At 47.9% G+C, this 11,286-nt stretch overlaps 1 protein-coding gene across 1 annotated transcript in view; it reads left to right on the forward strand.

Annotated features, from left to right (window-relative positions):
- Window positions 1-2,519, forward strand: part of SORL1 (sortilin related receptor 1) — a 36,167-nt gene extending 33,648 nt beyond the window's left edge. Inside the window, exons 47-48 of the mRNA XM_065738480.1 lie at window positions 23-235; window positions 826-2,519. Coding sequence (XP_065594552.1) covers window positions 23-235; window positions 826-893 — 281 coding nt within the window. The 3' untranslated portion in view covers window positions 894-2,519. The remainder of the gene's footprint in view (window positions 1-22; window positions 236-825) is intronic.
- Window positions 2,520-11,286: the final 8,767 nt, after the last annotated feature.

The following is an 11,286-nucleotide window of genomic DNA, read 5'->3' on the forward strand; positions in this document are numbered from 1 at the left end:
TCCCTGCCTCCCTGCTCTGTAGGTGAAGACTCCTCTGAATCCAGTATGGGCAGATCCACTGATGTGGCTGCCATCGTGGTCCCCATCCTGTTCCTGCTGCTGGTGGCACTGGGGGCTGGCTTCGTGGTGCTCTACACGAAGCACCGCCGACTGCAGAGCAGCTTCACCGCCTTCGCCAACAGCCACTACAGCTCCCGCCTGGGCTCGGCCATCTTCTCCTCAGGAGATGATTTGGGTATGTAGAGTCAACGAGTCCTACAATCACTGAGGTTGGGAAAGAGCCTTAGGGCATCAGGTCTAACCATCAGCTTAGCATAAGTGTTGGGGTCATGGAAATACTCCAAATCAGCACATGACCTAAATCCTTTATCACGGTTTGACGTCTTTAGTGTAAAAATCCTTATGGGTCTGATCTAATTCTAAGAATACAAACCTGTCCCAGGGTGTATGTTATCAGTAGCTTCACTTAAACGTGCCCCATTAATGAAAATCCATTAAAACTTGGGTATCACAAATATAACAACCAGGTAAGAGCCACGTGCTGATGCATTAGTCCTGGGACCAGTTTGGCTGTGTCCCTTGGAATCATGGAATTATTCGGGTTGGAAAAGACTTCTTAGATCCCCAAACCCAACCCATCCCACCATGCCCACTGACCAGTCCCCCAGTGCCACATCCCCACAGTTCTGGAACACCTCCAGGGTTGGTGACCCCACCACTTCCCTGGGCACTTCCCGTGCCACTGCCTCACCGTTTTTTCAGGGAGTATTTTTTTCCAACCTGAAACCGTAGGCAGTGTAAAAGAGCTCCGGGTTTGTTTTCCAGGAGATGAGGATGATGAAGCTCCCATGATAACTGGATTTTCAGATGATGTCCCGATGGTCATCGCATGAAGCGCGTTTCTGACTGTAAAAACCAAATGGTGTAAATATTTTATTTGATAAAAAAAAATAGTTGATTGTTTATTTTAAAAATGCACTTTGAGTTGCAATATGTTATTTTTCTATGGGCCAAAAAAATTTAAGAAACACTTTGTAGTAATCAACTGTGAATTGCAAACTAGATTGGTTTAGTAACAAATTACTTTGATTTAACGTTGATTTAGTCTTACAAGGCTATGCTTGCTGGGCATGCTTTTAAGTCTGTGAGATATTTTCCGTTGACTAAATTGGCTACTCATTTTATTTTTCTAAGACGAGAATAAATTTATTTTAAAGAAAATTCAGGAGATTATATATGTAGAGAGAGATAAGTAACAGTCCCTGAAGGTTTTTCTTTTACTTAAAAAAAAAAAAGAAAAAAGAAAAAAAATCCTTTAGACTTTGTTTTATATGAAAGAGTTTTTGTTGTGTTAATTTATTGGGAAATCTGCTCGAGAACAGATTTCTGAAGTCGTCAGACGTTGTACACATTATTGTGTAGAATTGTGCCACTTTATCTTGCAAGGCAGTAGTATCTTGGCGTCCCCACCGTTGTTCTTGCCATGATAGCAATCCTTAGTTTTACATATTTTTCCCCTCGTTTGAAGGCAGTCTCTCAGCAGTTAGTGACTTGCTGGCCATGCTGTAATCAGTCTGTAATTCATGTCAGCAGTGTCAGTGCGAAAAATTGCCACCACCTTAGCACATTGTTCCCAGGAAAGCTTTCCCTGTGTTGTTGCTGAAGGTGTGAGGATGTCGGAGGGACAGAAGGGGGAGCCTCCACCAGGCTCTGCAGCCACAGAGCTGCAGGTAGCGCCCATCTCCATCCATCTCTCAGCGGGCTTCACTTCCCTTCATTGCCACTTCCCTCAGGTAGCAGTGGTTGCACCTTCTGCTCTTGAATAACATGTATGTAGTATATCCCTTTCACTCATCATGCCACACGTGCTGTAGACATAATACTGGCTACAGAGCAGTAGAAGTGTCTGTTTCCCATCGTTGAGGTTATTGTTTTGGTGAATCACCCCTCCAATCCCACTACTTGCCAACCCAAGAGCGCGATGTGAGCGGGTGCCCGTGGCTCACGCTTGGCCATACTCTATATATGCAAAGCCCAGGAGCTCCGTGCCAGTGCAAATAGAGCACACTGTCTTGTCGTACTGGTTCCTTGGTTTAAACCCAAAGTATTTTTGCTGTGTAAATTGCAGTCTTCCTACAGATGAAACGAGAGAGGCCAACTATGTTTTGATACGCAACCAACCAGTTTAATTTCATTTACAGAAAATGTATAAAGTACTGAGGTTCTGTAAGGTTTGATACACTATAGAAATGCTCTCTATTTTTAATTACTGGTGTTCTCATTCCCGGTGACAGATTTCCCCCCTAGAGTTGGGACCAAACCACAGCCAGGTTTTGTGAGCAGCAGCGATCTGGCCCAGATGCAATATTTTTACCACGTTTGAGGGTCAGGTGCTGTTTGTGGGCAAAAATCTTAAGTAGATCGACCCAGCATGTATATCTCAATTTGTCTGAAGTCACAGTTGCAGGGAGAGCAGACCCTGACCCAGAGGTAAAATGATCTTGGAGATGTAAATCAGATTTATTTACATTTCTGTGGGGATGGGGGATGCTGAAAGCAGAGTTGAGAAGTGTTGCATCCCTTCCTCATTAAGTAAATATTAATTCTGATGGAGGTATCTGAAAGCTACAGTGTGCTATCCCAGAAGGTGGTACCCTCAGAGAGTGAGTAATGGGTAAATTCTGCTGCGCTGCTCGAGAGAGGGCTGCAGAAGGAGCCATCCTCGTGCCCCTGTTGGGAAGGCAGATGCCAAGGGGGAACCCTGTAACCACTTTGCATTCTGCAGCAGTCCCTTGGCTGGATGCTTTCAGCGGGGAACGGGTCACCTCTGGCTGCTCTGAAAGGCTCCTTTGTGCCACGCTCCGCGATGCTGCGAGCGCTGCCAGGAGGCGGTCTGCTGGAATATGATATTCTGAAAATGCCCCCAGTGCGACACGGTCAGAGCCCGTGCACTGCAGCCCTTGCCTTTGTGCAGAGCTCCTGCACCTCTGCTCGCTGCACTGCGATGCACGGACACCCTCGCAGAGCAAAAATCCCCACTGTGCTCTCAGCAAAGCAACTTTACAGGGCTAGGTGTATTTTATATATAAATAGAGAAGTCTAAGCTCCAGGCAGGGAATAGGCAGGATGGATGCATTTCTGGGTAAATTGTATATTTTTATGAACTTTTGAAGCACGGAATCTTGTTCACAGAGATGTATATGGGGTGGGAGGGTTCTGGTGTACATATGGTACATGGATGTGGATGTATATTTTGTTCTTTTTTCCTTTCTTTTTTTTTTTTTCCTCCTCAGTAGCTTGATGAATGCAATGTGAATCTTTCCCTTGTGGGAGGTGGCCTGGGTTGACCTGATGGGAACCCAGAGAGATGTTGGGATCCATAAGGAAAAAAGGGGAATGGAAGAGACAGGATCTGGGAGGAACTTCTGGTGTTTGAGCCCACTGCAAATGCTGGCTGGCGTTCTTAAGTCCATTTGAACCACAACCTGAGGCTGGAAAGGTCCTCTGTGTTCTCAGGTCACAAAATGTGAAGTGTTTTAGTAGGGGCAGACTTCAGCAATTCACAGGTGGAAAGGTTCAGGAAAGACCCAAACAACGTTTCTCAAAACAACCTTCGATCGCCTTCAAGTGGACTTCAGAACAGCAGTGCCATGGAGTTAATTGCTCCACATGGAGTTAATTACTCCAGGATCTGGAGAGCATCGTCGCTCCTGGTACAGCTGTGACAGTGACAGCCTTGGGGTGGGCTACAGGCAGCCTGGTGGCATCTGTAGCAGTGTCCACTTCGAATCAGGTTCCTTGAGGGACGTTTAATACTGTGCCATTTGGATTGCTACTCTGTGTCTTTCCTTTTTTTCTCCTCCATTCACTGATTTCTGCTGTGTTATTATTGCACAATTTTGAAGGAATTGTGGTTTGTTTTGTTTGTTTTGTTTTTGTTTTTTTTCTCTTCCCCCCCCACTTAATAATAAAAATGGACTGGGTCAATAAAACAGTTCCTGGTTTCCAAAATCATTACTGAGCCTGTCGTTCAATAAAAGGTGAAGCTTTCCTCTGAACCTTTTTTTTGCATCCCGTTCCCACGCTGCACAAGATGCCATTGCTTTCCCGTTGCTGTTGGCATGCACACCTGCCACCCCAGCAGCTATGGGCAAAGCAGAGTTACGACTCACAGAGAGGTAACGAGCAGGCAGCAGACTCTTCACACATACCTCATGCTTTAACCTACGCAATTAGAAAGGCAACATGTGAGCATAGTGGATGTAGCTGAGGCACGCAAGCATCTGAAGTGTTGCTCTTTGTTAATGTTTAGCTTAAGGCAACATTAACAAACAGCCATTTCTTCCTTCCCCCGTCGCTTCCTTCACGAATGAAGCTGACTTTTCCCTGATGTTGCTGTAACAGTTTGCTCCCCCTGGAGGTACCAGAAGTGACACCTCGTTCCCATGCACCCACTTCCCTCTCCAAGGCAGCCAGGTACATGGTCAGGACAGAGAAATCAGCTAGCACCCTGATGGAGCTGTGGGTGTCCCTGTTCTTTGCAGGGGAGTTGAACCAGATGGTCTTTAGGGATCCTTTCCAACTCAAACGATTCTATGCTTCTATGACTGTTGAAGCCCTTCCCAGCGGGGGTTAAGTGTTTCACCAAATAGATGTTGAGTGAGTGCAGCTGAAGGTCTGGCTCGCTGCTCCTCTTTTGAGTAAGCAACCCAAGTTCCTCGTGCCAGACTCCTGAACGGTTATGTTTAGCCTTTCTCGGCAGGAAAGATGAAATAACTGAGGATATTTCGCAGCAGAACGCAAGCTGGAATTCAGGATGGGGAGCCAAGAGCTCCTAGATAGCCCAGCCCTTCCTTTAAGGAAAGAAGGGATGGTCTGTGGGAAGGAAAAAGCTGTGGTAACCTTTCATGCTAACCATCACAGCCCTGCCCAAGCCCCTCGACCTGCCAAATGTGGGACACAAGAGAAGAAGTAGTTCAGGCTCTTCCAGGGCACATGTTTCTTTCTCCCCTGTAAATTATTGCATTCAGAAGCCCACAACCTCCAGGTCCTCATGGCTGAGCACACCCAACGCCTGCAAGCATCGCCCTGCACAGGTCCTGACCTTGTGTCTGGTGTGAGCACCTGCCTGAGGCTGGCTGGAAGTCATCCCACTGCTTCCCAGATGGTGGATGATGAAGACTAGACAGTAATGTGGGGAGGAAGGCCAGGAGGACAGCCAGCAAATGGGGAGCAAGTGAGGCTGTGAGCTGTTAAATAAACACATCCTGAAGTTTGCTGCCACCTGACACCATCTGTGCAGGAGGGGAATGTCTTTCAGGGATGGAGAGCCAGAGGCAAAGGTGAACAAAGTGTGGCATCTCCATCACCCAACTTTGCAGCTTTGGGAGGCTCAGCCAAGGAGAATGTTGACTTTCCCTGGATCTTTTCTGTTGCCCGTGGAGGGAAGCAGACATCCTCTGAGAAAGAATTCAGAACCTGATCCAGTTGCACTCAAAATGTGAGTTTTCATTCCCATCCCACTGTGAGAACGGCTGCTCGAGGACTTTGCATTACCCCAAGCCAGAGATCGCAGAGGGAAATGGCAGGAGAAGGAGCCAGGGGCTCCTCCTGACCTCCTGAGGTACAACATGTCCAGGCTGAGAGAGTCCCCTGGTCCCTCCTGCACCCACCCAGGCAGAGGATGGCACTGCAGTGGTGCTCTCAGCAGGACTGCCCTGACCCCAAGCATCCTCCCTGCCTCGATGAATCCCACAGCTTCCCTTTCCCCCATCGTGGTGAACTCCCTCATAAAGCCAGGAACAGAAGCCCAGAGGCCAATTCCCAGTTGTTTGTTTTGTCACAAGAGCAGCTTTATTTTTAATCCAGTTCCACTTTGCAGAAGCTATATGCAACTCCTAGCCAACATGCCGATGTACCCAGGAAATGACCGCGGCGGGCTCTGAGCACATCAAGACAATAGTGTGCTTGGCTCCTTCCTTTGGATCAGCACCATCTCCAATGTACTTTTCCTCCTAAACTTATTTAACCTCACAACCAAGAGCCGCAGCGCTGGTGAGCTGTTTGTTTCGAGATCAGATCTCCTGGGAGAATAGAAAGATCAGAAGGCAGCCCGGAGAGATGGAAGGGAGAAAACTAAGAAAGGGATTCGAATGCATCGCCCTTGGAGACCATGCCAGCGACCTGCTAGAGCCTGGCCATCATAAACAGGCTCCGTTTGTTGTCTCGCCAGGCCGGCGAGCACCGTAATGCTTGAGCTGGCTCCAGCGCGCGGGTCCGCCACCAGCACCCGCCTCCATGCTGTGCTCTGAGACAAAGCAGATGTCGGCCACCGCGTGCCCGTGGATGTCTGATTTGAGTGAGGTTGGGGAGAGCTTTGTTAGCACTCCCCCAGCGCAGAGCCAAAACCTTCTGCGGTGGGGAATCCTGGGCAAGGGGTGACAATGCCAAGTGAGCGGGGCTGAGACCTCCGACAAGTGAGCATCGTGCTGGGGGTTTGTGACATCCCATCCCTATGCTCTGTGGTGCTGTGAGCCGGGGCTGGGGGCAGCTCCCACGCCCCCAGCGCCCATCCTTCACCTTTAACCTGTTCTGCAGCCTCAGCCCCAAGCGGGTGTGCTCGCTGCCGGTCCCACTGCCACGCACGTGCAGTAGATGGCAGCAGAAGCTTTAGGCACCGGCCACCAAACTCACCACCGTTCCTCCCCCCACGCTTTTTTCTTCCTTTTTTAATTTTTTTTTTTTTTTTTACTTTTGGTGGCCTCAAAAATTATTAGTTCCAGATGAGCTCCTGCCATTGTAATAGTCCATTTAACCCAATGTACTCTGCGTGGAGTCAGTGCAAGTTCAACCGCGGCGCTCTCACATGCAAACCACGCACCAGAGACTCATTTCTGCCCAGCTTTGGGCACTCCTGGTGGAAACACGGGAGGCTAAAGCTGGTGGGCACGGTCTGGCGTGGGCCATACTGACGCGCTGCGGGGAGAGCAGAGCTGAGCTCTCAGGTCCGAGCTCAGGGAACCTCAGCTCTGTGCCTCCCTTTGAAGATTAGCACTAATAAGCCAAACCAGTGGGTATTTGGTTTTATAAGGATGGAGCGTTTCAAGTCACGTACGCCGCTATTGTTGGACACAAAACATGCACTGTCTCTGCCCGCGGTGACTCTAGTAAGCGCTCCACGCTCGTCTTTTGTTGGGATTACCTTTATTTTTGTACCGTATTAAATTCACCTCCCTCCACCTTTCAGGCCTGTTAAAATTGATGATGTTTCCCATGGCTGAGGGATAAAATTATATGCGTGTATAGTTATGAAACCTGTTTGTTCTATTTTACCGTCATATTCAAATTTTATGCCTTATGTGGGTTACGTATTCAGAAACGATAATCACAACTACCAGATTTCTCTCCCTCTGGAATAATAAGTACGTCCTGTATAAACAAGCTATGTGCAAGAGGTACGTTGCTTGATTTGTTTCTCATAAATGAAGACAGCTATAGCAAACACACACAAAATTTCATGCTGTTTGCTTTCTTAACTCACTGTACACACAGCCTTTAACCTAAGGAGCTCCAGCACTCCGAGGGCTTCCATTACGCCCCACCACTGCCATGCTGGGGACTGTGTGTAGTGCTGTTCTGTTGATTCCTTCTAGATGGATGGGCTTGGGGACCAAGCTGCATGCACTGAACTCCCTTCTCCCCAGTCAGAGTCATTCACAAAAGCTCTTCCACGCAACCTTCCCAAGAACAGCTAGAGAACATGCATGCTTAAATCCCAAGCCCCCAGAAAATTGCAACCTCCATTGAAGGCTGAGATTATCCATGGCACGTTGTTCCCAGAAAAACATCCAATCAAATTCCACTCACTCCATTGTGGAATCGTGGAACCATTAAGGTGGAAGAAGACCTCCCAGATCCCCGAGCCCAACCCCAACTCATCCCACCATGCGCACTGACCGCGTTCCCATGGTATCATGGTACCACATCTCCATGGTTCTGGAGCAACTCCAGGGGTGGTGACATCCACACCTCCCTGTGCAGCCTGTGCTCAACACTCTTTTGGAGCAGACTTTTTTTCTAATAACCAACATGAACTACCCCTGGCTATGGAAAACTGTGCTCCTGCCATGTGAACCAGCAGGATCCTAAACAACCTCTTGTGGATTTTGCTGGTCAATATGCAATGGATTAAACCCTAAACCCACACCTTGATGAGCCCTTGGTACGAGCAGCCAGATGCCATCACAAACTCAGTCTTGCCATTCCCCAAAGCTGCTCTTTCATTGCGGAGCTGAACAGAAGCAAACCATATCTCTTAGCTCCTAAAGCCCCATTGTATTTCCTCCTGGAGGAGCTGAAGGGAACCTACAGGAGCTGCAGAGGCAACAAATGAGAGGGTGACACCACACAACCATTCCGTGGGGGCTCAGCTCTCTTGGCTCTCCCCTCGCACCCTCTCACAGTGGGCACCGCTTCCTCGATGGCTTTGGGAACAGGCTGGCAACAAGCTCTGGTCAAGGTATGAATAGGTGCTGAAGCAATTCAGCTTTTCCCAACATTGTTTCAGCTTTGGTTGCTTATCAGCTTTCCATCTCTCCCTTTTCCTTGTTCTGTCCTCCTCTCCTGCGCAGGCTCCTTTGTTCCTGTGTTTACAGTAGCATCGATTTACTGTCAGAAAGCGGCGCGGCCTTGGAGTAAAAAAAATGCTGCTTCTCTTCTGAGAGGTTGGGGATGGGGGCATGGCCCCACGCAGAGCTGTGCCTGCCTTCCTGCAGACCACACGGGCTGCAGCGGGGATGAATCTGTGCAACCACAGAAGTCCTTGAGCTCTGGGTGTTGGACACAGGTGTGTCTGTGTGCTCACAAGGAGGGAAACTGAGGCACAAGGAAGCAAGCAATGACAGAGAAACCTGGCTTCTCTTGTGGCCAAAGCATGGCCTTTTGCTTCTCTTTCCAGCAGCCAAGACCTCGAGGCTCTGCTCATGTTTTCCTGTTACAGCCTGATAACATTTCCTCCCTACTACTGAAAGCACAGCACATGTTATATTTTGCGGTGAGAACTGTTAGTTGTTGATCCCTTCCAACACCACAGTGATTGTTTTTGGACCCAGAGCCTCTGGCATACTGGATCTGGGCATGGGACAGCCTCATGAGTGGCTTTGTGGGGTCAGCAGCCCACATTGTTACTGTGGTTCCAGTTTCCTATTGCCTCCTCTTTCCCCAGCTCTGTTGCTTTCACATGCTTTTGTTCAGCTCTCTTGTGAACGGAGGGGTTTGAAGAGGTGACAGCTCTGTAAATATATAGCATTGTCTGCAGCAGGAAAGAAAAAAAAAGGTATAAAGGCAGAAAGAGTGATGGATATACCCTTCCTTCTCTGCACTTGGGACAGATGAAGAAAGATGGCAGATAATTGCTCTTTATTGTGCCCTGGGTTCACCTTAAGATGAAGAAAGCGATAAGATTTCAATTAATGTCATTTAAGATTCCCTGCAAGCTGTCCCATTCCTTTCTTGGCTTCTTTCCTTCCCCAAAGTGGAGGTGCTCAATGCTGCCTTTGTACCTCAGGGACCTCCCCAAACAGCCACGTCCTCACCTGGCGAGCACTGTCAAGGCGGAGCAATGCTAATCCAGACCAGATGACAACCCCCAGCCCCTCTCTCGATTCATTATAGGGCAGGGTAGATAACATCCTTCACTGTACAGAGCAGGGATCGTTTTCCAGCTTGCCCAGGAATGAGTCGAGAAGTTTCCTAGTCAGCTTCACCCACTGCAATACCCATAGGAAGCACCAGGTCCGTGCTTCAGTGTAGGATGCATTGCACAGAGCCTGGGTGCTCCCCTGGGGAGCTGCACCCTGTTCCTTGGAAAGGCAGAATACAGAGGGCTGAGGAGCACAAAACTGGATCCTTGTTGAGCAACGCATGCATTCCAGAGAAGAGCAAAAACTTCATTATGTATTAAATAAAATAATTAGGGAAAGGAAAATAAAAGGGGAAGGAAAAGGGGAAAAGGAAAGGGAAGGGAAAGAGAAAGGAGAATGGAAGGGGAAGAGGAGGGGGAAGGAGAAGGAGAGAAGGAGAAGGAGAGAAGGAGAAGGTGAAGGAGAAGGAGAAGGAGAAGGAGAAGGAGAAGGAGAAGGAGAAGGAGAAGGAGAAGGAGAAGGAGAAGGAGAAGGAGAAGGAGAAGGAGAAGGAGAAGGAGAAGGAGAAGGAGAAGGAGGAGAAGGAGGAGAAGGAGAAGGAGGAGAAGGAGGAGAAGGAAGGAGAAGAAAGGAAGAAGAAGGGAAATGAGAAGGGGAAGAAGAGAAAGGAGAAGGGAAAGGGGAAAGGAAAAGGAAAATAAGGAAAGTAAGGAAAATAAGGAAAATAATAAGGAAAATAAGGAAAATAAGAAAAAGGAAAGGGAAAGGGAAAGGAAAAAATGGGAAAGGGAAATAAAAAGGAAAAAATGGAAAAGAAGAAAAAAGAAGAACAAAGGAAACAGGAAAAAAAAACAACAATCAAAGCTACCTGTGAGATTCTGTGTAGCAGAAACACTGTAATTTGGATCTCATCTTATCTAAAACAAAAAGAAAACATCCAATCACAAAGATACTCCAGAACCAGACTCAAAAGCTTGAAAATGTCCGCACTGGTCACTTCATTTACACAATGAGTCCTCATTCAGAACATCTTTCTTTCTTAATGTGCCTTTTTGGGGAGAAGTTTGACATTAAGAATGGCTCCCGGGTTGCACAGACCGAGTAATTCAAGTAAATGATCTATTTTTTAATTTATTTTTTTTTCACTAGTGGAGAAAACACCCCGCCAAGCAGCACAAATAGCTGAAATTCTTGCTTTCCCCCCACAGATACACTAATGTTTATTGTTCCCCAGAGCATCCATTCTTGCTCCTCTGCTATATATACCCGCGTGACGTTTCCATATGTTCCTTCGCTCAGCTCCCTGGTAACGCAGCGCCCTGCTGGGAGCAGGGGCTGGGAGAAGAGGTGAGGATTTGGCACGAGGATGTGACACTGATGCCACCTCACCACCAAGCTCACACCTTCATTTCCCAACGGCCATCACAAGATGTGAGATGGTTGTGAGGGGAAGGGTGCGGAGGGGACTGTTTGGTTACAAGCTTCAAACGTATGAAGTCTTGTCAGACCCAGTGCAGCTTTCATTTGGGATATTTTGAACCCTAACGCATGTTCATAGAGTCTAATTAATTGCCTTCCCTTTCCTTTATGAGACCTCTTCTCAGCTCTACCATGCACTGAGTGGTGCACAGCTTCCAACAAAGAT

This window comes from Cyrtonyx montezumae, unplaced genomic scaffold, assembly GCF_038088225.1.
Source record: "Cyrtonyx montezumae isolate F1298 unplaced genomic scaffold, pur_monq_1.0 scaffold_22, whole genome shotgun sequence".
In the NCBI taxonomy this organism is placed as follows: Eukaryota; Metazoa; Chordata; class Aves; order Galliformes; family Odontophoridae; genus Cyrtonyx; species Cyrtonyx montezumae.